Raw genomic sequence first — 27760 nt, 5'->3', positions numbered from 1 at the left:
AGCACACACTCAGGGCTAACCTAACATGACGATGACAGAGACGGCTGGCTTTTGCCTTATGTTCTTTTCGTGATGCTGGAGACTGAACTCAGAGCCTCAAGAAAATGCTTCTTGGGTGAGAACCTTCCTGAAGAAACAGGAGCAAACATCTATTTCACTCCACATAGGGCACCAGTAACAGGCCAAAGTCACTGTCCCATCGAAGTCCAACTTGGCGAACTGGTGATTTTCTTAGTTACTTATGGGAGTAGGATATCTCAGAGGCATCACTGGAAAGCTCACCTAAGTGCAGGGGATGACTCAGAAAAGCCCAGGTCCTGGAGCTCCATGCAGGACTTGGAAGCCCCTCTGAATGTCCAGAGTGTCTCTTCCTAGCACCTTGGCCAGATGGAGAATCCCTACGCCATCCCCAGCAGCCATTCCCTGCATTTATAATGTTGGGGAGGCTGAGGAATCTTGTGCATCTTGTAAGCTTTAACTTTTCCAAACTTGTGAAATCTGTTTCCCTGAGACTCAGGAGTGTGCCTTCTCCCTGCAGGAGGAGATACTTCAACTCTATGGCTACTCGGCCGTGCTCTACCACTACCACAAACTAATGCCTGCAGGGACAGCTGACTGTGGAATGACAGGATGATGTTGGAAGGAGGCTGGCAGGTCTGTGGTTATTACCTGTCTACAATGCTTCCTGAACATAGCATAGATTCTCCTCTAGTTTTCAGTTGTCCTCACTGGGAGTCAGTGCTGGTCCTTGGATGGATGCTTAGTCCCAGAAGGTTGTACATCCTACAAATTCCAGTGAAGGAAGTAACACCCAGGATGTCATACTACATGGGATTAGAACGAGTGAGGGGAATTGAAGGAAAGAATGGCCCACTCTGTCTAACTATGAGCTCAGGAGAGAAAAGCCTACTCCACTATTTTTTTAAATTTAACTCAAATCCTATTAGAACCCAAGCAAAAATGATGGGCAGGCAGCAAGAGGCAGGAATCTGAGTTCTGAATAGATTGTGTGTAGAGCAGTGGGCAGATGTGTTCATCTGATGGACTGGCTAATCTTAAGTCAACTTGGCACAGGGTAGAGTGATCTGAGAGGGAGGAACCCCAGCTGGAAAAATGCCAGCATAGAACTTGCTTGTAGGTAAGCCTGCAGAGCACTTTCTTAGCAATTAGTGGTTGATGGGGGAGGGCCTATCCCATTGTGGGTTGGGCCATTCCTGGCTGGTGGTGCTAAGTACTATGACAAATCAGGCTAAGCAAGCCAAGGGAGCAAGCCAGTAAGAAGCTCCACTTCATGTCCTCTACATTAGCTCCTGCTTCCAAGCTGCTGCCCTATTTGAGTTCCTGTACCAACGTCCTTCAGTGATGGTCTATGAATGTGGAAATGTAAGCCAAATAAACTCTTCTCCCCCAACTTGCTTTTTTCTTTTTTAATGATGGTGTTTCATCATAACAATAGTAGCCCAAATAAAGACAACTGGAAAGCATGTGTCAACCTTCCCTGTCATCCTGAGATGGAAACCTAACACAGGTAACAAACATCTACTCCAGATATCCCAATGTTGTGTCTTCTACAGCTTCTCTGACCATAGTGCACACACACACACACACACACACACACCAAACATACACAGACACACATACACACGCAATGGGCAAACATTTATATATACATGCACACAAATAGACACACAACTATCACAGAAAAAATGGCTCATGAAATGCTCAGTAACAAAAATAGTTATCCATTAGTCTCTGTAATCTTTAGTCACTACTAGTTAGTAGTTGCCAACAAAATCACTTTAGCCATAGAGAGCTCCAAGTGGCTCTTGACTTCAGCAAAGAGACACTTGTGTTCTAGAAAAGAGGATGTTGAAGACTGTTAGGGAAAGGGACCAAGATTCCAAAATAGCTGTTTAAAAAAGCAAATCACACAGTTTGGGGGATCCAATATAATGAATAACAAGTAATCCTCCAAATAGCTGCTATTTCTACGTCGTTGTGTGCATACACAGAGAACCCTTGACACTGGTTAAAGTCCTATGAAAAGACAGCTGCTGCTACTGCTGCTGCTGCTGCTGCTGCTGCTGCTGCTGCTGCTGATGATGATGATGATGATGATGATGATGATGATGATGATGATTAAGCCAAACAGTACAGGTTCACGGTTTCTCCTCCTGTTTCCTGCACAGAGACATCACAAACAAACATGCCCCATTTCCTTCAATGATATCATCCTTGATCCCCATTCAAAATCAGGACAGGGGTGACTGTTATGATCACAAAACAATACCACAAGACTCTGTGAAATGTACAATACTTCCTTGTGCATTATTAAATCTCACAATAGCCCCGTGAGAAAAGCAAACCAGCAGAGCAGAAATCCTAACATTAACGAAGAGGATGCCAGGCTATGGTGGTGCATGCTTTTGATCCCAGCACGCAAGGGGCAGAGGCAGGCAGACCCTCTAGTTCTGAGCTCTAGGCCAGCACAGTCTACAGAGCAAGATCCAAGAGACCCAGGAATACACAGAGAAATTCTCGCTGAACCCCCCCCAAAAAAAGGCAGAAAAAGGATGATAGAGAAAAGAGAATGAATGCTGCCTTGGGATACCAGCAATGAGGCAGCAGGTCTAGGGCCATACTACCCCGTACATGGCAAATCTAGTCTGTAATGGGGTACCTAATACTAATCCTAATACTTCCCAATGTCTTGTAACCAGTATTTTATGGGTTAAATCCACAGAGTTGTTTAGACACCTCAATAAGGAAAGCTTTACAGAGTGGCGATTAGCTCTAAATAGTCACATATGCTAAAACCTGAAACTGGGGAAGCTTCAGAAAAATAAAAGTAGCCCAGGAAAGCACAAAGAGGTGGTGAGGAAAGGCGGGGAGCTACAGGCACAGACTTCTCCAGAAAGCCAGTGAGCTTAGCTAAGTACTAAGCTTTCATTAAAAGCAGGGTGTGTGGAGGAGTTCACTTTAGAACACCTCCCAACACCAGCTTTGAGAAGGGAAACCCCTCCCACCTCGTCCTCACTTCAACTCCCAAGATTCGCAGCCTCAGCCATGAGTCACACAGCAATTGCCTGTGATCCGCATCTGCCCGGATCCCTTCAGCTTCAGCAAGGAAACTGCAGGCTCCTGCTTGCCCATAATGAGAAAATCAGTGCAACAATGTGTCCGGATGCTGGGGAGCTGGCAGCCAGCAAAAACACTAGTGCACTTGGCTAATTTTCCTTTCCAAGGCTATTGACTGTAAAGAGAATTGGCTTTTGCAGATTAAGAGAAATTCGAGGTTGGCGTCCTTTTCTTAAACGTGACCTCTTTGTTTCCATTTTAATGTGTCCCTAGAAGTTTCCTGCGAGTACGTCAGCAAGCTTCGCGCTGATTTTAATCACCCTGTCCTTCTGTTCCCAGGCTTTAGACATTCTGGCCCTCACGCACTTTAGAGTATTACTCCAAGCTTAACCTACTCTTGTTTTCTGGAAGGGAGCAGTGTTATAAATAAAAACAGACTACCAGCTGAAAGCAGCTGAGACTCCTGTTACAGGGTTGAAGAGCTGGTTCCCAGGAAGAATTGGTCAACTGAATGAGCTGGAGACAGAAGAAAACCTTCGAAGTGACTAATTGAAAATTTAGCACTTGAATACCCACCCCCCCAAAAAAAACTCTCTTATTAATCCTCAATAACATAAGACTTTGCTTCTCAGTGAATCACCCCATCTCTGTGCCTTCCTGTCTTACTCATTAACTCTCTGTGGTGACTGATATAGAGCCCACACCTGCAATCCTAGCACTCAGAAGGCTAAAGCAAGTTTCAGTCCAATCAGGGATACCCTGGGGTACCTTGCCATCTATACACTCACTCACACAGAGGGAAAGGGAGAGAGAAAAAGACAAAACTACACTGTGTCTGGCCTCTGTCCTGACCACCCTACAGAAAGCTACAAACAAAGGGGTATGCATATGAGGTGCGTGCTTCTTGGTATTTGTTTATTCTGAATTTCTAATTTAAGGATTCAGATGGCTCTCCCTCGAGAATTTTCCCTCCTCATCCATACCATTACTCTTTCTTCATTTTCTTCCTACATCTCAGACCTTCGGTCTTCAGCCTTTTCAACTTCCCTTCTCCCATCTTCTTAAAAGTTGAAGCCAGTCCAATTTCAGATCCGGATGCCTCACTAAAGCTTAGGCTCCATCATAGCGTAGAATAAGAAAGGCAGAGGAGCCGGAATGCCTGGGCAGAGTGAGTAAGGACGGGGAAACGGATGGGAGCGAGGGAGAAAGCTTACCTGTGTTTTCAGAGGGTGCTTAGGAACTGTGTTTGCTGTACATAACGCTTCTATGAAAACAAGGAAAGAATCAATGTTTAGCCTTGCACGGTGGCACTTGTCTGCAACTCTACCACTCAAGAGGTGAAGACAAGAGGACTAACATAGGTTCAAGGCCATCGTGGACTGCACACCTGTCTCAAAAGAAAAATAGAGAAAAATAAATAATTGATTCAATCTGGCATAGTGGTACACAGACTATAATCTGAGCAGTCAGGAGATAGAGCCATGAGGATTGGGAGTTTAGAGTCATTCTCAGATATATCACAAGTTCAAGGCCAGCCTAGGCTACATGAAACTCTCTTAAGACAAAACCCATAAAAAAATGACTAATGATATAGTGGTGGAGCACTCGCCTAGAGTATACAAGGCTCTGGATTCCATATCCAGCTCCCTAGAAATAAGTAAGTAGCAGTAAATGCTGTGCTGGGTGGTAGCACGCACCTTCAATCCCAGCACTTAGGAGGTAGAGGCAGTCAGAACTCTGTGAGTATAAAGCCAACCTGGTCTACAAGTCAAGTTTCAGGACGGCCAAAGCTACACAAAGAAATTCTGTCTCTAAGATAGATAGATAGATAGATAGATAGATAGATAGATAGATAGATAGATAGATAGATAGATAGATAAATGAATGCCTGGTCTGCAAAATGAGTTTCTGAACAGCTGAGGCTGCACGGAGAAACTCTGTCGAAAGAAAGAAAGAAAGAAAGAAAGAAAGAAAGAAAGAAAGAAAGAAAGAAAGAAAGAAAGAAAGAAAGAAAGAAGGAAGGAAGGAAGGAAGGAAGGAAGGAAGGAAGGAAGGAAGGAAGGAAAGACGCAAACAACAAACAAATGAGCTAGAGATGTAGCACAGCTGGAATACTTGTCTAGCATTCCCAAAGCTCTTGGTTCAAGACCCAGCACCAGGTAAAAGCATGTTCAGTGGTACAGGCCTATGTCATAATCTTTATTTTTATCCTTACTAAAGAGGTGAAAGCATGAGATCCTGAAGGTCAAGCTGATCTGTAGCTTGAGTTCAAGGTCATGCTAGGTTGCCTCAGATCCTGCCTCAAAAAGAAAGGTTTTATGGGAGAGTAGCCATTATTTTCTTGAGAATTTCAGACAGGCTATTTCTCCAAAGGCCGGGCTAGACTGGAAGAAATGATGCTACAGCGATACTCATTTCCTCTACATTAGTGGTGAGGACAAATTCCACAAAGGTAGAAACAGGGCTGTAACAGTTACTAGTCAAAGCAACGCGGAAGTGGATTACTACAGAGCCAGCAGGACACCGTACTACAGAATTCTTAGAGGAAACATAACCACTGACTGCAGACAAAGTCAAGCGCTAGAAAACAGAAAGCAGACATCAGCCTCCACAGTTAAAAATCCGCAATCTCCCACCAGTCATAAGACCTGAGACAGTGTCAACTACTGAAGAGGGGAGCATCTCCTTCTAAAGGACACATTCTATACACACTACTGCAATAAATACATGTACTAACACTTCCCCAAATTCATTATGGAAAAGTGTAGGCTTTGATATTTCAAAACCTACTTCAATAAGGGTTCTTAACCCTTTACCCTCCCTGCTAGCCCACCACCCACCAGAGATAGTAGGAAGAAAAGGTTAATAGGACAAGAGTGTAGGCCTGTTTAGATATTGTTCTTTTGAGTGATTCCAATTGTCAGGATATCAGCAGTGCAGTTCACATGAATCAGTAGTGAAGGCTTAAACTGCTTGCAAGTACAATTCACGAATCACTAATGGCATTTCAATCCAGAAGAAACCACAAGGCTCTGCCCATCGGCCCAAGTCTGTGGAAGTGACAAGAAGCCACAGGAATGTCATGAGAAGCTCTTTGGTCATAACTAAGGCTAAAGTGACAGATGTAGCTTGTATCCTGGCCAGACTGCCTCACAATGAAACCATAGACTAAATCTGCCATTTTCTCTGTCCTTGTGTGTATAACTGGGACAGCCATACTTTACAGCTAGCAGACACTCAAGAGGGTCCTCAGTTGAAAGGGAGGCTTTGAACCCAGGTGGGGAGCACACACCTGTAATGTCAGCACTTGGCACTCAGACAGGAGGATTGTTGCCACTTCAAAGCCAGCCTGGCTTATTAAGATCCTTTCTCAAAAGCACACAAAAATAAGCAAGGCCTGGTGGCACACACCTGTAATCTCAGCACTCGGGGGCTAAGGCAGAAGGATCATAACAAGTTGGAGGATAGCCTGGGCTACAAAGCCAAAATTTCTCTTACTAATAAACAACGACATAAATAAATACCATTGAAAGTTAGGTTCTGGTTTTAACTTTCATATACATATTTGTAAAAGTATCTTTTACTTGCCTGGTGTCATTGTTATCTTGGAGGCTCACTGCCTTAGTCTACTAACCTAGGCCTAGTCCTGGAATCCTCTAGCCTCCATACAAGCTAATCCAAGTAGAATGTTCCCAGCCTCTGAGACTTACTGCTGGATGTGCTCATTTTTTCTAGTTCTTTCTGAACACTATTGGTTGGTTCAACCCAGATGTTGTGACTCAAGCTCTTCCCCATGCTGACTGATTCAAACTGGTTTCTCTTGACTTCTGAGTGAATTGCTCTCCTTGGCCTTACACTAACTTTGAAAATATGTTCTAACCTTCTGGCCCCTTCTTGTTCTCTGTGTCATTCTATCTCCACCTGTGTCTAGCTTCTTAGCTCATCAACCTATCCCTATAAAACTGTGCCAGTAAAAACTGTTTCTTCCTCCTTCTCCTCCTCCCCTTCCTCCTTCTCCCCTTCCTCCTCCTCCTCCTCCTCCACCTCCTCCTCCTCTCTCTCTCTCTCTCTCTCTCTCTCTCTCTCTCTCTCTCTCTCTCTCTCTCTCTCCTGCTCTCTTAAGTAGCTTCCCTTCTTCTTCTGGTGAGAGTTGAGCATATGCTATCCTGTCATGTCTTTCTTTGATTCGTTGCTTTGCCTGTCGCTCAATTAGACATCACTTTCAAACATGGGTGCTTCCTTCTACAAACTACCTTTACCTTCATTGTTCGGAATTAAAAGTGTGTGCTAAGGATGTGTCCATATTCCAGCCAGAAGGATTAAAGGTGTGTGCTAGGAGCTGAGTCATACCACAACTCACAATGTTTTTTCATTAAATAACACAATATCAGGGTTCACAGTGTGATTCAATATCCTGCAACAGGAATATATTATATATTAAGCATATTTCTCCCCCATACAGAGTTCCTCTGACTTTTCTAACCGCACTCCTGTTTGTCTCTTTGTCCTGCTAGATGCTCATAGTTTCCTTCAGCTCACACTGGTTGTGTCTCCTTTAATGTCCATTTTGGTTCACATATCCATAGGACCCTTTCTAGACTGCTGCTATCCATCCAGCATGCCACACAGACTCAGAAGAATAACAATTTCTTAACATACAAATACAGATACCAGCCCCTGACTCAAGGAACACCAACTAACCAACTATAGGATCAAGGGGGACTGTGTTGCCCTTAGTTACCCCACCTTAATGCAGCAGGAAGTAGCCAGAACTGACATCAGTGTCATAATCCCTTGGGCTTTACCTTCCTCTAACCCCGGTTCCATAAAGCTGTTTCATTTCATGTAAGCAAAAAGGGCTGCGATATCAGATCACAGATACTGCTTCTGTAGAGGGAATTATCCATCTATCTTCTCTCCCACCCCAGAGACAGCAGGCAGGCTCCCAGCTATAACTATCAGAAAAGTTAAAGCACAGAAAAAAGTGCAGCCATAGCCCTAGCGTCTCACTGCCCTAACCTAAAGCAACATTTTTCCTCTTATATCCTGCCTTTTCTAAGCGACCAGAACATAGCGGCTTTGAGACACATTATTCACCCTGTAATAAGGCCTTAGCTCTAGTCAAAGATTCTCTTCCCTTTACAAGTAAGAAATGTCTTTTGTTCTGCTGGGTCATTGGATCTCCTATCCCAGCCATGGATGGCCAGTATTACTAAAGGATACTTCACCTGAAATATTTCTCAGTGTTCTCCTGTCAAACCCGAAAAGAATCATTCTTTATTATGGAAAACAGGCTTTTCACTTCCTTGGCGAAGTTTACGCCAAGATATTTGTTTGAGCTCTTGTGAAGAGGGTTGCTTCCTTGGTTTCTTTCTCAGTACGGTGGCCCTTGGTGTACATGAAAGCTACTGATTGTATATGTTCATTCACATGTAACCTACCACTTTGCTGAAAGCCTTTAACCCAAGTGGTTCTCAACCTTCATAATGCCACAACCCTTTAATACAGTTCCTCACGTGTGGTGGCCCTCCCAACCATAAAATTGCTTTCTTCTTTATGAAGTTGCTATTTCATACTGTAATTTTGCTAAGTTGAATGGTAATATAAATATCTATGCTTCCAATGGCTTTAGATGACCCCTGTGGAAGGATTGTTGGATCCCCCAAAGGTACCGAGACCTACAGGTTGAGGACACTGGATTAACACTTCTTGGAGTTTTCCCAATGGAATCTGTAGGGGCTCTTATATAGAAGCTTATCATCTGCAAATAAGAATGCTCTGGCATCTTCCTTTTCTAGTTATATTCCTTATTTTTGCTTTTATTGCTGAGTTGTTCTAGCTGAGACTTCTAGCACCAAATTGAGTAAGTGTGGAGAAAGTGGACACCACTTATACTGGTGCTCACGGAAAGGGCATTTAAACTAAGCCAAGCTGTTTAATTTGAAGCAATATCACACTCTTAACACAAAGAAGAGGCAGGCGCTGTGGCCCTCATCATGTAGCTAACATTTTATAAAGGTTGGGTTCCATAAAGCTACCAAGTGGAAGACTTAACTGTATGTGTGCATCTGGTGTATATGTTTACATAACCGACCACACCCCTTGATAAAGTGGCACATACTTACAGCTGTAAATGGGCTGAGAACTGCCATCTGGAACTCCCATCAATAGTGGTATTCAAATGTTGGGCATGGTTACACATACCTTAAATCACAGCACTCAAGAGGCAGGGATAGGTGGGTTTCCATGAGTTCAAGGCCAGCCTGATTTGCATAGTAAGCTTCAGGCTGCCAAAACTATACAGTGAGACCTTCTCTCAATAGTAACAACAACAATAATAATAATAATAATAATAATAATAATAAACATTCAAAGCAATTCAAATGTATATGGAAAGAATAACAGTATACACTCACTGCCTTTACCCAAGACTATGGTATTTCTCCTGTTTTCTGTCAACATTATGCTAGTCTTCTATGTCGAAGACCTTGGAATGAACCACAAGTGGTGAGTAGTTACGTTGACATAATAAGACCACCTGTTCAGTAATTCAGACATTAAAGAAACCTACAAAGGCTTGGGGCTTGCTGCATATTTAAAGGCATGTGCATTCAGTTTGGTTTGCTTGAGTATGGTTTCATGTTACCCAGGCTGGCTTCAATTCACCATGTCGCTGAGAACAGTCTTGAGCTCCTGATGTCCTGATGCTCTGCCTCCAGTCTTTCTCCATTAAAATATACTGGTGATGAAAACCAGGATGCTGTACACGCTAGATAAGCATTCTACCAATGGGGTGACATCCATGGCCTGTGTGTGTGTGTGTGTGTGTGTGTGTGTGTGTGTGTGTGTGTGTGTGTCTGTGTGTGTGTATATACTCAGCTTTGTGTTGAGAGTGTGATATTGCTTCAAATTAAATAGCTTGACTTAGTTGAAAATGCCCTTTCCATGAAAACCAGTTTAAGTGGAGTCCCCTTTCTCCAGACTTATTCAATTTAGTACTAGAAGTCTCAACCAGAACAACTCAGCAATAACAAAAATAAGGAATATAACTAGAAAAGGAAGATGCCAGAGCATTCTTATTTGCAGATACAAGCTTCTGTATAAGAACCCCTACAGATTCCACTGGAAAACTCCAAGAACTGTTAAACCAGTGTTCTCAACCTGTAGGTCTCGATACCTTTGGGGGATCCAACAATCCTTCCACAGGGGTCAGCTGTGGAGGCCCAAGGTTAAATTTAGATATCTCCCTCTAGTACTCTCCACCTATTTTTTAAGCAGGTTTTCTTCACTGAGCTTGAAGCTAGACTAGCTGGCCAGCGAGTTCCCAGAATCCTACTGTCTCTGCCTCCCGACTTGGCCATTCAGAGCCAGAGCCACAAGCTTATGTCTACACACTCAGTCGGTTAGGGAATCCAAACTCTGGTCTTCACACTTACATGACAGTCACTTCACTCACTGAGCCAGCTCCCTAGAACCTCTTTTAGGGATGATTAAGGAAGCAATGATCTGACACATTGTGACAACCCCTTGTGTGTTGCATAATGGGGGATAGGACCACTATGCCTGGTACACATGCCACTGAGAGAATGTGACACTTGGTTGCTGGGGAAGAAGCTCTCTGTCCACGCTCTACACACCTTGACCCTTTTCATTTCTAGGGGCAGAGCCCTGAATTCCTATTTTTATTTTCTTAAGATTTTATTTACTTTTACATTGTGTACATGGGTGTTTTGCCGGTCTGTGTAAATATGCACCACATGTATGCATGGTGCCACCAAGGTAAGAAGAGGACATTGGATCCCCTGGAACTGGAGTTTCAGACCATTGTGAGCCACCACGTGGGTGCTTGGACTGGAACCCAAATTCTTTGGCAGAGCAGCCACTAATCTTTACCCCTAAACCAATTCTCTAGGTCCTAGAGTCCTGAATTCTATTCTTTCTGGTCCCTGGATTACAGAGAAAGCCAAAATTACCAGGTAGGTAACACCTCCCAAGACTAACCTTCAAACTAGTAACTAAAAACAATTGTTAACCGTCCCTTAACCCTACGCTGGGGTAAATTCTAAGAGCTATGTCTCACAAACTTTGTAAGACTTCTTCAATGGAAATGTGTCTAAGTTACCTACCCTGATTATTTGTTTGACCTTTATGAGATACAACTCCCAGAGTTTTCAGACAGTGCACAGGTGTGAACATCTGTGTTTAAAGAAGAAAAAAACTTTCAAATGTCAATTCAATGAACTAAACTTCTGTCTGAAATTAGCAAAGGTGGCCAGAGTAATGTTTAGTGGTTAAGAGCACCAGCAGGACCTGAGTTTGGTTCTCAGCACCCACATCAAGTGGCTGCCAATTGCCTGTAACTCCAACTCCAGGGTGTGAAATGCCCTTTCCCACCTCATAAGATGATAAAATCACATCCAGAAACCCAGATACAGAAAGAGACACATACTTTTTTTTTCTATTTTTTTTTTCCGGAGCTGGGGATCAAACCCAGGGCCTTGCGCTTGCTAGGCAAGCGCTCTACCACTGAGCCAAATCCCCAACCCCATACTTTTTTTTATTATAAAATAAAACCCAGTGTAATGTCACATGCATTTGAGAAGCAGAGGCGGGGTTGGGGATTTAGCTCAGCGGTAGAGCACTTGCCTAGCAAGCGCAAGGCCCTGGGTTCGGTCCCCAGTTCCGAAAAAAAAAAAATTTGAGAAGCAGAGGCATGTGGGTCTCTGTGAGTCCGAGGTCAGCCAGGTCTGCATTGCTAGCTCCAGCCTATCTAACAAATGTATTGCATCTCAAAAAATTATGAAGTAAAACATGAATATAAAATACACATTTAATAATAACACTTTTATTTTTTTAATTAAAATATCATCCCCCCTTCATTTTTCCCTTTCTACCATTTCCAAAAATCCCCTCTTTGCTCCCTCTCAAATCCATGGCTTCTTTCTTAATTGTTATTATTATATATGTATAAATGCACAGGTATATAAATATAGCCTTGGGAGTCCACGTAGTGTTGCTTGTACGTATACAAATGATTTGGGGGATGACCACTTAGAATCGGCTAACAAATTAAGGGCTTATCCATGAGGATGACTAAATCCCCCTCCCTGAGCAGTCTTTAGTTGCCTGTAGTCTTTGTCTAGGGTAGAGCCTCATGGAATTTTCCCCACTTTACAATGCCTTGTTTATTGGTATTGTTAGTGTTCAGGTCATCCTTAGACAGTCACAGTACTGAGGCATGGCAGGAGGGCTTCCCCATCGTTTCCAGAAGACTTGATTTCACAGCAGTCTTCCTGTTCCTCAAGCTCTTGCTATCTTTTTGCTCTCTCTTCTTGTGTGTCCCCTGAGCCTTTTCTTAATAAAGAAACTAGAAATAATAACAATAATAATAATAATAATAATAATAATAGGGCAGATGCCTGGTTTATATAAACTTATGCTGGGACTTTGGATACAATAAACTAGCTTTGCCTAGTTAATAATAATAATAATAATAATAATAATAATAATAATAATAATATGACAGGTGTGGTAGTACACAGCTGTAATCCCACCACTTGATGGGTGGAATTAGAAGAATCAGGCATTCTCAAACTGAGTTTGAGGTCACCCTGGGCTACAAGAGATCTAGAAGACAGAGGAGGATCAGGAGGAGGAAAGGGGGAAGAAGCAAAGGAGAAGGAAGTGGGCAGAGGAAATTGGAAAACAAAACAGCACATTAAATCCAAAATTAAATAGAAACACATATAATGGAGACCAGGAAAACAGTATTTAAAAAATGATCAGTAAAACTAGAAAAACTTTTACTTTGAAGAAAAAGGAATGACTAGGCTGGGGAATGGAAGAGAAACTGTAGCTAGCAACCTCTGAGAAATAAAAAGCAGTTAAATGGGCGACCATGAACAAATGTGGAACAACCAGGCAGACAACTTTCATGACCTCTCTTGATTCTGAAAACCATAAGGTTCTTAATTAATTGTTCAGTGCAAAAATGGAACTGCTCTGTGACCGAGTTAATGCCTATGTGTTTATAAAGAACGAGATATGAACAGGCAAAAATGTGCACATCTGTTTTCACAGTAGCTTCATTTACAGGAATCGGCGTGGAAACAACTCTGATGCCTACCAATGAGTGATATAAAACAGTGTATATCCATGTCAGAGAATACTCCCCAGTAAAAAGAAACAGAGTGGGAATGCTGTCGTATGCCTGTAACGAAGAGTGAGTAGCTCAAGGTCATCCTGGGCTACCTGAGATCCTGTCTGAAAAAAAAGACAAACTGAAAAGAAAAACGAGGAAAGGATGTGTAATATATATCACAAAGTGCAGGAGCCTGGAAAACACTACCCTGGGTACAAGTAGCAAATAAGAAAAGGGAAAATGCAACATTATTACATTACTTATTGTTACAGTGTGCTGGTGTGGCCATCCTAGTCCATGCACAGAGAAGGAGCCATTAAGTGTTTGTCAAGGACTGGTCTGGGCAGCTGAGGCCAACAGGCATCAAGTTTCCTTCGGGTACTGAAAACATTCTAAAGTTAGAGTACAGTGACCTCATGTCATGCCGCTTACCAGCGAGCTTCACAAATAGCCCGCTGTGTCTTTGCCATCTTCTCTCCCCTCTTCTTTTGCTTTGATCCTCCCATGCCTTGTGCTTCTTGCCTTCCTGCTCTACAAGCTCAGACCCAGGCACAGCAAACCCTGCTCTGTTCCCTGTGTCCTCACATCAGAAGCATACGGAGCAACATGAGCTAGTGTCTTTCTCTGGGCCCACCAAACCAGTCCCAATTACTCCTGCAGTCACACCTGTAGATACGGCCCTCTGGAGCAAGGAACACACATCTTCACTAGGTCCATGGGGAGATTTAGATGGTAAAAAGTATTCTAATCAACTTGCACTGTGGCAAAAATCTTTCTAGGGGGGCTGGGGATTTAGCTCAGTGATAGAGCGCTTACCTAGGAAGCGCAAGGCCCTGGGTTCGGTCCCCAGCTCCGAAAAAAAAAAAAAAAAAAGAACCAAAAATCTTTCTAGGACAAACAGAAGCGTCTGAGATATTGTGGACTTTAAACATCAGCTAAACTTTAACCCATTGTCAGGCCAAGCCTGCCTGATAACTTAGATCACACTCTTGATCAAAAAGTCTATTTTCTATTATTTACTTGGTTACAGACTGTATTTGAGTCTATTCTAATGACCTTTTAAATTACTTTATAACAATAGCTACATTGTTTTACTTTAATGAAAACCAGACTAAATTCATCATAGATAAGGCATGTAGTTTAATGTTTTCTGTTGGTAAAGGAAACTATTGGCTACAGATATCCGGTTTCTAGCACACTCGTATGGCTTCCCCTACATAGAGCAATAAGCTTTTTTTGGTGGAGCAATAAGCTTTTTTGTGGATGATATAACCTGCAGGAAGCCATCTTGAGAGTTCACATTGGCAGAAGAAAGCCATATGGAACAACTGATGGTACTGTAAGGGAAATTTCCGGTGGTTGTCTCACCAAAATTGTCATCCTCTTAGAGCATAGTCCCTGGTGACTCTGGGAAATTGCCAGTTAGAGGCACAGTTCAGTTTAGTGTGGCTAGTCTATTCATTAACTGGGCACCAATAAAGAAACCATTTTCCCAAAAGACTGACATCCGTGTCAGTCTTAAGATCAAACAAAGGCTGCAGAGATGGCTCAGAGGTCAGGAACACTTGCTGCTCTCTCAGGGGACCCGGGTTGAGACTCCAGAGCCCTGGTAATTCTCAGCTGTCTGTCAGTCCAGTTCCAGTGGATCTGATAACCTCTTTAGACATCTGTGGGCACCAGGTATGTATATGGTATGTATACACACATGCAGATAAAACACTCATATAGATAAATACATCTATAAGAGATTATTCCACAATGGTCAAAACACATCCCTTAAAGTTTTCAGCCCTCTCTGACACTTGATAAATTTAGAGGGTGTGGCTGGGGTGTGGCTCACTGCAGAGTGAGGACTTGAGTGTGAACATTGGCACCACAAAAGTAACCAATCGATTAAAAAACAGAAAATGTACTATAGGGGCTTGAGAGATGGCTCAGTGGTTAAGAGTTCTGACTGTTCTTCCCAAAGTCCTAAGTTCAAATCCCAGCAACCACGTGGTGGCTCACAACCATCTGTAATGAGATTTGAAGCTCTCTTTTGGTGTCTGAGGACAGCTACAGTGTACTTATATATAGTAAATAAATAAATCTTCTAAAAGAAAAAGGAAGATGTACTATAATCCTGTGTTTCCTTGCTTTCATTTGTAAAATGAGGACAGTAACTGTCTATCACATCTGGTGGTACTGAGAAGAGTAATTGGTTTATTACTTGAAGTAACTAGAACCTTGAAAAGAGCAATTCCGACTCAGCGTCCTCAACACTGGGAGTCCAGAAATGTGCCGTGTGCCTGCCTACAACTGTCCCTTTAAATCAACCAGAGGACGCCATTGTTCCTGAGATTGTAACCGGCTCTCTCACGTCTTACATCTTTGCTATCACGCATTTTGAAGACCTTCACCATGTCTTCTTCTCTTACATGTCTATTTCTTTGAGAAAACAAAAATGTTAACTGAAGTTCAAGGAGCGTTAAAGGACAAATCTAGGCTAAGAATTCAGATGTTGAGTCCCTTAAATTTTCTCGGTTCCCAACTAGTTATGCCCTTAGGTGATTTAACCCCAGGTTCCACACCCGAAAACAGAGGAAATAAGCCCCGCCCCCTCTCTCTGGCCCTCCTCGCTTGAACTTCCTCTCCAATGAGCCAATCCTAAAGCGACTGGATGACAACAGTTTTCAACAGGTGTATTGACTTACATGTTACGTACATGTCCTGCCCCTAGAGGCCTTGCAGGTGTGGCTGCTGTGTCACACGTGCAGCAGTAGGTGGCAGAGAGGAGAGAGGCTACGTCTACGCTCCGTGTTCTGACCTACGAATATCTGAATTATCAGTAGCTTAACATACCCTGAAAAAAAATCAAGCCTACCATACCCACCAGTCCAGTGCCAGAGGACCCGGACAAGGAGATAGCCTGAGATGACCACCAGTCCAGCACCCATTCAGGCCTACAGCGGTAAACCATGTCTGAGATTATCCCTGCCCAGCGCCATAATACACCAAAGGCGCATAGCATTTCTGAAACCACTCCTGGGATGACCCCAGACACTCAGAGACTCCAGGCACCACTAAAAGAAGCAAGTAAGTGGCAAACAAATGGAAGAGAAAGAGAAACAGAAGGATGTGTACAATGAAGAGAGGCAGAACGGGAGACTTGAGGGTAGTAAGAACAGGCTGGTGTGAGTAGCTAGTGATGCCACTTGGGACCATGAGGGGGTCCTGATCTGTGCTGCCTCCAGGGGCCATGTCTGGGTTTGTGGTAGTGCAGCAACAGGGGTCTGTTGACACCAACAGCCAGGCAGACATCCCTAGTCTAGGCTGCTGCCTAGGGACATGTTGATGTCTGAAGGTTGTGCAGAACCCGCCCCACCCTCATCTGGGCATCATGGGAGAGTTGGCCCTGGAGGCAGAAGAGCAGGCGAGCTGACCCCACCCCTAGCCAGCTTCAGTACTCTGGAGATCGGGACCTTGACATTGCAGGAGTTGTTGGTGAGCTGACCCTAAGGACATGAGCGTGGGAGATCTGACCCTACCACTTCTCTCCTCTGAGGTGGCATAGAGAAATGAGAGAGGTATGCCCTTCTCCTCCCTTACCACCTTCAGCAGGCAGGAGACACAGCCCTGGGGTCATAAGAGCAGGAGAACTGGCCCTACTCCTCACCAGAGGAAGCACTCAAGAGGGCGGGCCCTGAACCTTGCCTGGGCAGCACAGTAGGAGATGTTTCTGAGGATGTGAGCATGAGATTGCTGGCCCCACCACTTGTCAGCTGTGTGGAGATATGGGTGAGGGAGAGATGCCTCGCCTCACCCCATGCTGCCTATGCCTAAGGCAGGCAGAAGAGCTGGCCCTGGTGTGGGGGTTGTAGGTGAGCCAGCCTGAGGCTGTGAATGCAGAAGAGCCCTGCCTCTTGCTTGTTGGGTGAGGGCACAGATGAGGGAGTGATACCCTCCTCCTCTCCTCATTCCTCACCACCTACAGCAGGCAGGCGGGAAAGCTGGCTCTGGGGTCCTGAGAGTTGAAGAACTGGCCCCTCACCAGCTGCAACCCTTGGAAGAGTGACCCTGCACCTTGTCTGGGCAGCAGGGTAGAGCTGGCCCTGGTTTCAGGGGTTGCTGGAGAGTTAGCCCTGTGAGTGAGAGTAGGAGAGCCACTGGGCTGACCAAGTCCAGGGCTTTGAGTTGGCCCACCCCAACTCCTACCCATCAATAAACTGCTGGAGTGCATGAAGAGGCTAGTCCTACAGATCCAAAACTACGGGATCTCCCTGACACAGCAACAACAGGACAGCTGAGAAGAATCCCAGTGAGGATCCAGTATATTGGTAGAGCAACAGAAGCTGAGGCCTTGTCCCTTTGAGGGTACTCACATCAATGAACATCTGCAAGCAGATAAGTATACACAAAAGGGTGTACTGTGGGACACACTATGACACACTACAGCTTCCATAAGAGGCTTTTTTTTTCTCTGTTGTGGGGAGGTGGCAAAGGTGGAGGGGTGGATGAATGGGTTATTGGGGTACCTGATGTGAGACTCACAAAGAACCAATAAAAAGTTAAAATGTGTTAAATTCTTTGTACTTCTTTTTAAGGATTTATTTAGTTTTATTTTTATGTTTATGAGTGTTTTGCTTATGTGTGTGTTTCTGTGTGTGTGTCTGTGTATGTGTCTGTGTGTGTGTGTCTGTGTGTGTCTGTGTGTCTGTGTGTGTGTGTGTGTGTGTGTGTGTGTGTCTCACTTACTTAGTGCACACAGAAGCCAAAGGGAGGCATTGGATCCCCTGCACCTGGCACTGCAGATGGCTGTGAGCTGCCATGTGGGTACTAGGAACCAAACCTTAGTCTTCTGCAAGAGCAGCCAGTGCTGTTGACTGAGGGGCCATCTCCCTAACCCCATCTTTTTACTTCGTTTAAGCCTCAAACTCAAGGTCTCTGTCAAACAAGCTAATCAGACCCCAAGACTATTGAGCCAAGAATCCGCTAAAATGCATTTTTATCACAAATTCAAGGACATGTAATTAACCTCTTTTTGAAAAAATACACTGATTTTTCTGGCTCAGAGGTTGAGAGCTCTTGCTGCTCTTGTAAAAGATCCAGGTTCATTTTCCATCACCCACATGGCAGCCCTCGACCCTCTGTAATTCCCGTTTCATGGGTCTGACACTTTCTTCTCATCTTTACAGACAACAGGTACCCATGTAGTACACAGTCATACATGTAGGCAAAACACCCATGCAGATAAAATAACGCTAAAAATTGGTTTTTTAAGATATACTAGCACTAGTCATCTGAAAATAAGAATTTCAGATAAAACCTACCCAAAGCAAAGAAAACCTGAGTGATGAAATGCAAGTCACACCCTTGAGGGAGACCTGGGGTGTCACCTTGGAACATGCTTGTGAAATCAGAGTTATCGTTGAGTGAAATTTATCACAGAAAAGCAAAGCACTAGACTCAGAAAAGTGACCACAAGCAACAAGCCAATTGTAATGTTTAAACATTTTCCCAAAATGATTTATCGTTATTTGAAATGCATGAGTGTTTTTTTCTGCATATGTATATCATGAGCCAAGTGACTGCAGAGGCCAGAAGGGGACATGCATTCTCCCAGTGCTGGAGTAGCAGGTGGCTGTGAACAGCCCTGAGGGTGTTGAGGCCTGATCTCTCATCCTCCTCAGGAGCAACAAGGACTCTTAACTGCTGAGCCATCTCTCCAGCTGCTTTTTTTTTTTCAGATTTGATGTGAGATTTATTATTGAACATGATTTGATAGGGTATAGGAGAGCACTGTGGAAGCCTTCAGGAACGCAGGGCTCTCCACTTGTCCAGAGGACCACGACTGGGGATATATTTGACACCACAGCCATCAGGAATGAGCCGCTTCTCAGCAACCATGTCTTCAAATTCATCTGCATTGAACTTGGTGAAACCCCATTTCTTTGAGATGTGGATCTTCTGGCAGCCAGGGAACTTGAACTTGGCCCTGCGCAGAGCCTCAATCACATGTTCCTTATTCTGCAGCTTGGTTCGGATAGACATGATGACTTGGCCAATGTGAACCCTGGCTACTATGCCCTGGGGCTTCCCAAAGGCACCACGCATACCTGTCTGGAGCCTAGATCAGGGACAGCAATTATTATCAGACACTTGATTATTCAACTGCCAGAAAACTGTTTCCAAGTTCCCTTGAGGTAACTCATATAGACAATAGGCTACATACACTACCAAGGAGGCTGCTGTTTGCAACCATTGCACTCTCCAGCTGCTTTTAAGACAGTTAATTATCTCAAGAAAACAGGCAAGAGTCTACAGAGGAGGAAAAATGTTGAAGGGGAAAAGAAGGCACTTGATCCATGTGGGGACAGCCTCGCTCGATCTCCAGCACCCAAGCTCCAGCCTCGCTCGATCTCCAGCACCCAAGCTCCAGCCTCGCTCGATCTCCAGCACCCAAGCTCCATCCGAGGAAACCAAGGAGAAATGTCAAAGCATGTGTCGTGAACAGCAAAGCAAGACTGCAATAGCTGTTCTTCGTTAAAGAAACCTCAAATGAATGAATGCACAGGCCTTTCTGGAAACCTGGACTGTAATAACTTTGTGATTTGGGAAGAATTGGGGAAATCTGGGTGTGGGTTATAAACAACAGTATTGTGGTTTTGTGTATTATATACCGTGTGTGTGTGTGTGTGTGTGTGTGTGTATGTATGTATGTATTATATGTAATAGGAATTATTGTTTAATGATATTTAAGGACCAGTAAAGTCCTAGGATGTTTGAGGTCACTGTCAACTAATTGAGAAAGAAATCATATTGTAATAAAAGACAAAGCGAATCAATCCAAACACTGATAATTGATGATGTTAGTGATGTAAGTTCACAAGCAATGTTGTGAACAATGTCTTGGCATTCAGCTGTAATTTTGAAGTTTTACAACTAAACTTTTAGGGCCGGAGGGATGACCTGGTAGCTAAGAGTGTTTCTGCTCTTCCAGGGGAAGAGAACTTGGGTCCCAGCACCTATGTCAGGTACTGTAACCACCTGTAACACTAGGTCTGGGGGATCTAAGTCCTCTTCTGGCTTCTTCTGGCACATATACCCATGGCATGCATTCATACACACACACACACACACACACACACACACACACACACACACACACACACACATACACACCATGTAAAATACTTTTTTAAAAAGCTGAATAAATTTTCCCAAAGTGAAACCTCTCACTATGAATGGCAGCGTGGCCCTGAAGTCCCAGCACTTAAAACAGTGAGGCAGGAGGATGGCGAGTTCCTAGGCAGTCTGAGCCACAAACTGAGACTCTGTCCCACAAGAAAATAATATATTCACATAGGTTTTCAATAAGTACGTTGTGCTGGGCATGGTGTATATGCCTTTAATTCCACACTCAGGAGGCAGAAGCAGGTGGATCTATGTATTCAAGGCTAGCCTGGTTTACATAGCATGTTTAGGCCAGCCAGGGCTAGATGGTGAGACCCTGTTTCAAACAAACAGTAAAGAAGGTGTTTGCAGGCAAACATTTAAAAATCCCCAACTGTGTAGCACAGCAAGTTTTCAGAAATGCTCCACCTTTGTCCATCCTCCTTTGCCAGAGAGAAAAAAGACACGGTTTTTTAAACCCCTATACTAATTATCGATGGATTCTGCAAATAAGAACACAAGATCTCTGGAGGTTAGTGTTATTCTTCTAATCAGAACCACAGGGGCTCTCTCCTGCGCGTGTGGACGGGAGCAGTTGCGCTGTGGTATCTGTTGGGTAACACTGAGAGTCAAAAATAGGAAGCTCTAGGTGCAAATTAAGCTTGTGGTTTAAAAAAAGAAAAAGAAAAGAAAAAGTCTAAAAATTTTTTTTGAAGTAAGCTAGCCCAGGGGAATTTCGTTCCTCAATTGAGGCAGCTGTGAGATCTCTTGAGGGGAGAGAAGAGGAGATAATGAGACAGATACAGCCATTCGCATCATGCGTCTTAGGCAGATATGGTGGACAATTGCCTGATGGGTAGTCTGTCTCTAAAAAGAGAAGTAAGATGAGTGTGTGTGCTTCTCCAATAGTCTAAAAGGTGTGAAACCATTTTTAACTGTGATGGTTAGCACTGGAGGCAGTGGGCTTCGCTGTGACATTTTCACTCATGGGTCCCACATGGGCCACCCCTTAATTCCCTCTGCTCCCTCTTCTACTTTCTGCTGTCCTCTGGCTCCTAAATAGTCCCCCTGCTGCCTTCATGTCTTTCACATGTGTATGTTCTGTGGAAGGCGTTCTCCCATGGGAGAGTATGTCTGTTTCTCACCCCGCCCACCTCCATAACGTCTCATTCCTACCTCCCTCTCCCTAAGTCATCTTCCACACACACGGTCCCCCTCAGCTTTAATAGCACATATATCTGGGGGGATGGAAACCTTCAAAATGAGCCTTCCCTTAAGGAAAGAATTTCTGTCCATGAGAAGTCATTTACTATTGCATTAAGTTTAAAATGACGACGAATACTGGTCAACAATGACAAAAAGAAATAGCGAGGCCAGGGGCTATTGCTTAACTCGCAGAAAGTGATGGGTATGGCAAGCTACACGGGACAGAAGTGGGAGGAAAGGAGGAAGGAAGAAAGAGAGGATGAGTTATATACAACAAGACAGGCATTCCAAGCCACTTATGCAACGGAAAGAAAATGCTCAATAATAAGGAAATGCATATTACTGCTGCTGTCTGCAAACCAATAGTCAACGCGCGCAATCCTTCTCAAACTCCCACACTGGCTAAAAAGAGGAAATGCCCTGCGAGCCACAGCTATGCTTCGACTCTACCTTGGGAAGGTTAAGTACGGTAGAAGGCGCAGCGCAGTGCTGGCTGGTGGCCCACTTGCTATCCCAGCCAGCAGAGTTGCGGGCAAACAGTTGGACATTGTGCAGCAAAGTTTACCGCACTGAAAATAACTTTTGAAGGCTCAAACGCAAGCTCTCTCTTTACCTCTCTTCCATATGAAGCGCATCAAAGTACATTAAAACTGTATAAGCCCTCAGTTTCATTTAGTACAGAAACATGTTTCCAAGGAATGACGGGCAATAAGCTTTGAGGTTAGAAAACTGCTTATACAATTTGAGGCGAGCAGTTATTTTCGGTCTGTGTCGTTATCATGCTTCCATTTATAGTTGTTCTTTAATAATCATTACTTTTAGAAGAGCCACGTTTTACGGGCTGGTGGGGGAGGGGGGAGGGCGGGGCTAGATTGAGGGCTGGAGCATTATGCAAATTTGAGGCAGAATCTCTTGCATCTTCTAGCTGTGGGTATCCCCGTGTCGAATTTCTTAGTAACTCTCTGTACCTCTGACTCCCCATATGCAAAACAAATACAAGAAGCACGCCCGTTCTTTGAGGTGCCGCTTCTCTGGATTAGCATGAAGATTAGATGAGTCAGTGTGTGTGACATGCGGGCAGTCACATAGGTGACCGTCGGGGACCACTGCCGGCTCTCTTTAATAGTCTTTATTTTTCAGTACTGCGGACCGTGCTTCGCATAAGCAGGCATACTCTACAGACACCTCGCATAAAGTCTATAGACACTGAACTACATCCATATCCCGTTCTCTTTAATCTCCACTTTCACACAACCAAGGGTTGGCTCTAGGGGTGGCTAAATTAAGACCTATCGTTGTATATCGTAGCACTTGGTTTTCAATGTAGACTTATTTCTGTGTAACCGGAGAATTCAGTGGGTAGCATTCCTTGACGACACCTTCAATGCCTGGTTCGATGGCTGTGTAACATAGTATACTAAACAACCCATTAAATAGTAGGGTTTTGCGAATTTTCCCAGGAAAACCAGGCAAACTTATAATCAGATAATGTGCTACTGTGAGTCCTTTAGCTCGCACAGGATTGAAGATTACATTTGGAGCCTAATCTAGATGTCTCCGCAGTTTAAAGCTTGGCTGCTCTTGCAGAGGACCACAGTTCTGCTGCCAGCAGCCCTGTGACAGCTCCTAATCTGTAACCCCACTTTCCAGGAGACCTGAGGCCCTCTTCTGACCAGGCATGAGTGTGGTACATACTCACGCAAAGGCAAGCACCCCTACACATAAAAATAAGATAAAACTTAAAAAACTGAAGTTATCACTTCCTTCACATCTCTTACCCACTCTCCTAAAATTCAAATTTGGGAGTTGGAGAGATGGCTCAGTGGTTAAGAGCAGTGACCTCTTGCTCTTCCAGAGAACCAAGATTCAATGCCCAGCACCCACACGGTAATTCACAACCATCTCTAACCAGGTTCCGAAATTCAAATTTGGGTTGCACCAAGGGACTTTCAGACATCCCAAGCAATTATTTCTCTTTGCTTCTGTATAGAAGCTAACTGTATAATCATTAATACTAATCCAAATTTTTCAGGGGCATTGATTTAGCTTTCTAACACACACATGATCAGAAGAGGAAGTGGAGTTGAACAAGATCAGGAAGTCGGAGGTGAGAAAATTTTTTTAGAATAAGAAAAAAAATTCAGAAAGAAAAACCAGTCTAAAGATGGCAGTTGAGTTTTACTGGCCAAGCAGCCACGGGCATTTGTGATAAAGAGGTCTGTAGTCAGTGTGGTCCCAGGAGGCCCCGTTTTGTCTTCAAGTAGCTTACACATCATGTCATTTAGGAAAAGCTATTCAGGGCTGGAGAGAAGGCTCACCAGTTAAAAGCACTTGCTGCCTTTCCAGAGTACCTGGGCTCAGCCCTGATCGCAACTGTAGGTAACTCCAGGTACCTAAAATCTGATACCTTTTTCCGCAAGCACCAGAAACATGTGTGGTGCCTAGACATACATGTAGGCAAAACACTCATACATCTAAAATAAAATAAATCTAAAAAGATGCTTTAAAAAGAAATGAACAGATACATATAGTTGCCCAATTAAACTAATAAATTCTATGAAATGGGCTCATGGCAAAGTACCATTCTTTACTTTCCTCTTTATGACTATTGCTATTGTTGTTGTTGTTGTTTTGGTTTTTTGTTTGTTTTGTTTTTTCAAGGGTTTCTCTGTGTAGCCCTGCCTGTCCTGGAACTCACTCTGTGGACCAGGCTGGCCTTGAACTCATAGAGATTCACCTGTCTCTTCCTCCCATAAGCTCCCCAGTCTTTAAAAAGTTCATTCTGTCAAGTAGTAGTTTGGTTCTCATTTGTTCTACCAATAATAGCAAAGGTCTTGAACTTTCAACAATGAATTAACTGGAAGAAGAGACTATCACCTTTAAACACATGACACTCCTCTCTCTCTCTCCTTTCCTTCCTCCCTCTCTCTCTCCATCTCTCATGCTAAGGATGAAACCCATGCTTGGCAAGTCTCTACAATTAGCTAAATCCCAGAATGCCCTGGGTCTTATTTCTCACCATTTACCAAGGTTATCTTCTCTTACCCAGGTCACCTTTTTCTCATCCTTACATAAGCCTCTCTGTCTTTTTGTCCTGACCTCCCCCAACCCCACCCCTCTCTACCAAGCACCCAGGACTTGTGTTGTGTTCATTCTGTGTAGAGTTCAAGCTTTAGAAAGGTAAAATCAGTCCTTTTTCTAGAAAAACATTTTCATTCCTGAAAGATCTGCCTTGACTGGACTCAGGAAAATGGCTTCTGGAACACATTGTCTTGAACACATACCCTTTCCATTTTACATTACACCATTGATGGAGCAACAGAGCCAAGTGGCTTTTACTCGCTCTGCTGTATAAATTTAAAATGTTATTTTACTAGTTGCTTATTTACTTGTTGACACAGAGGATAGAACTCGGTCCTGATGCGTACTTAGAAAGTTCTTTACTCATAAACCACACCCCCAGATCATGAGCGACTTCTTAGGGGCTGGAGAGATGGCTAGGAGATTAAGATCACTGGATGCTCCTCCAGAGAACTCAGGTTCAAATCCAGCAGCCACATGTTGGTTCACAACCATCTGTAATGCTAATCTCCACGGATCTAACTCCCTTTCCTGCCATCTACAGATGCCAGGAGTGTGTGTGGTGCAGAAACATACCTGCAAGCAAAGCATCTATACATGCAGAATTAATTAAGTTAATTAATTAAAATTTTAAAATCTTTCCCAATTACCTCCTTTATGTTTTATATGTTTGTGGAAGGCAGAGTGTACTATGTCCATGATGTATGTGCACATATGTGTATACATTCATGTGTCTGAGACACATGCATGCCACACAGTTTGTGACAAATCAGAGGACAACTTTCAGAAATCAGTCCCCTTTTTCCACTGAAGTTCCAGGATTGAACCGGGGTACTCAGGCTTGCACAGCAAGCTGAGCCATCTCACTAGCGAAACTTTAAAGAAAGTTAAAGTTCTATTTATCTCTATCAAATAATTGAATCGTGATTTAATTTATTTATAATTCTCTAATCACTTTTTTCAGGAAATAGAGATGAATGTTCTAGTGGGCTAAGTTAGGAGACTTGTTGTTATGGACACAAATGACTGAACAAGCATGGACAAAAAATAGTTTGGCAAGATGGCTCAATAGGCCAGGGTGCCTGCTGTCATCCCTGACAACCTAAGTTCAAGCCCAGAATTCAAATGCTATTAGAAGAAAGCCTGCTGCTGCTAGGTGTCCTGTGACTTCCATAGGCAAGTGCATTCTGTGCACAAATGCACAAACACAAATAAATGCCAAGTAGATAGATGATAGGTAGGTAGGTAGATAGATAAGTACATAGATAGATAGATAGATAGATAGATAGATAGATAGATAGATAGATAGATAGAAGATAGATAGATGATAGATGGTAGATAGATGATTGATAGATGGATAATAGATGATAGATAATAGATAGATAGAAAGATGATAGATGATAGATGATAGATAGATACATACATACATACAAACATACATACATACATACGTATATACATACATAGATGGATAGGTAGACAGACAGATGGATGGATAGACAGGCAGATAGGTAGATACATAGATGGATAAGTACATAGATAGATGATAGATACATACATAGATACATATATACATACACAGATACATACATAAATAGGTAGATACATAGATAATAAATAGATAGACAGACAGATAGATAATAGGAAGAGTGCTATAGAGATACAGAAATAATTACATAAATGATAGATAATATAAAAATTTTAAGTTGATTGTTCATTTCAAAATTACTTTCCTTCTAAAAGAACCAACAAGTGTACTAATAAAAAATAAAAGGTTAGTGTTAATAAACTATTATATTAATAGATTTTTAATAATAATAGCATCAGTCTGTCCTAGGTTCAATAGTTTTTCTTCAATTTGTCTCTTGTCTGTTTTAGTTTTCTGTTTGTTTTTAAGGAAGAGGAGCTTCACTACATGTCAACTGAGGCTGATTTCCTTGGGAGAAGTGGCTGCTGTCTACGTCCTGATCTCTCTGGTCAGATGAACAGTGTGGCTTTGGCTGGTGGCAGGATGACACCAGTTTGGTTTCCAGAATCTTAGTCTTTTGTCATTTTTATTTAACAAATCCCTCCTGTAGCTCTATCATGATGCAAGCTGACCTCGCCAAGGTGAACAGCGACAGTCATAAGATTAAGATGCAGAGGACACTAAAAGCCAGAACCTGCTCTCTTGGGATCTTCTGTCATATTTCAAAATTACGAAGCCAGAAGACCACCTGGGACGAGTGGTGACATTAAGGTGTCTTCCTAATTATGCCACACCTCGCCAAGAGATAAACTCTGTTCTTACTTTCTTTAAATCTAATCTGTCTGTGTCAGAGACTCTGTGGACTGGGACAAAAAGTGGCTCGTAACTAAGGTTGGACTTCAGCAGTCTCTGGGTTATCCCCCCGCCCCTCTTTGTCAAAATGTTCTTACTGAGAAATGCACTGCCAGGTGAGAAGTACACTCAGAATGCACAGAGGAAGCCATGTCTAGAGGGTTTGGCAGAGAATTCTGGGAGAAATTCTGGCCTTCTCCATGTGGGGACACAGAGGTGCCACATGTGAGGGAAGAGTTCTTGAAATTTCTATCCTGCACATGCCAGTGAACGACACCAGCCAGGGCCAAGGCAAGCAGAACCAGCTAGCTGAACTGTACCTGATTCCTGGCCTCGTGCACGGAACCGTGAGCAAGCAGAATGTTGTTCGAAAGCAGCACGTTCTGAGGTGATTTGTCATGCAGCAGTAGTCCAACAAGATGACGGGTGGGCAGTCGCTTTCTCCTCTATTACCCATGCGGTCTCCCTACTATGGTGAAAGTTGATGTTATTATGCAGGCGAAGGCACCCAAGATAAAACGAGGCCTGTCATTGGACAAGAAGGAAGGGAGGCAGGAACAGAGGTTTTAGAAGGGAGGAAGAGGAGGAGAGAGAGCCAGAGAGGAGGAGCTGGGAGATCATAGATATAGGTTATTATGACTAGTTTTAAGGGACGGGTGTGTACAGGATTTTGTGTTGTCTAAATAGACAAATTATATCTTTATCAGTTGGATCAGAGGTTATTGCGTGGCGTGTTCTTTCATGTGGTGACTTAATCGAGTCCACAGTAAGAGAGCTGTGAG

The 27760-nt window shown here is 43.4% G+C and overlaps 1 protein-coding gene, 1 long non-coding RNA gene, 1 other non-coding gene and 1 pseudogene across 3 annotated transcripts; 1 reads left to right on the top strand and 3 right to left on the bottom strand.

Annotated features, from left to right (window-relative positions):
- Positions 1–1429: 1429 nt before the first annotated feature.
- LOC147996559 (uncharacterized) lies at positions 1430–27484 on the bottom strand. The gene is made up of 4 exons (XR_015676968.1): positions 27299–27484; positions 4436–4465; positions 4293–4342; positions 1430–2181 (listed from the first exon to the last, which is right to left on the bottom strand). It is a non-coding gene; the product is annotated as an uncharacterized LOC147996559 (long non-coding RNA).
- Positions 15928–16059, top strand: LOC120101282 (small nucleolar RNA SNORA17). The gene has a single exon (XR_015679337.1). It is a non-coding gene; the product is annotated as a small nucleolar RNA SNORA17 (small nucleolar RNA).
- Positions 18938–19341, bottom strand: Rpl10l4 (ribosomal protein L10 like 4). The gene has a single exon (XM_087642746.1). The coding sequence runs from the start codon at positions 19310–19312 to the stop codon at positions 19010–19012; it is 303 nt and encodes a 100-aa protein (XP_087498872.1). The 5' UTR covers positions 19313–19341; the 3' UTR covers positions 18938–19009.
- On the bottom strand, positions 19379–19500 carry LOC120101230 (small nucleolar RNA SNORA70; annotated as a pseudogene).
- Positions 27485–27760: the final 276 nt, after the last annotated feature.

This window comes from Rattus norvegicus, chromosome 2 (genome assembly GCF_021556685.1).
Source record: "Rattus norvegicus strain SHRSP/BbbUtx chromosome 2, alternate assembly SHRSP_T2T, whole genome shotgun sequence".
NCBI lineage: Eukaryota > Metazoa > Chordata > Mammalia > Rodentia > Muridae > Rattus > Rattus norvegicus.
This window is presented reverse-complemented; position numbering and strand designations above follow the sequence as displayed.

What these genes read in the sequence shown, in the direction of transcription:
- Rpl10l4 (XM_087642746.1), bottom strand. Translation starts at nt 19,312, where the DNA reads ATGCGTGGTGCCTTTGGGAAGCCCCAGGGCATAGTAGCCAGGGTTCAC.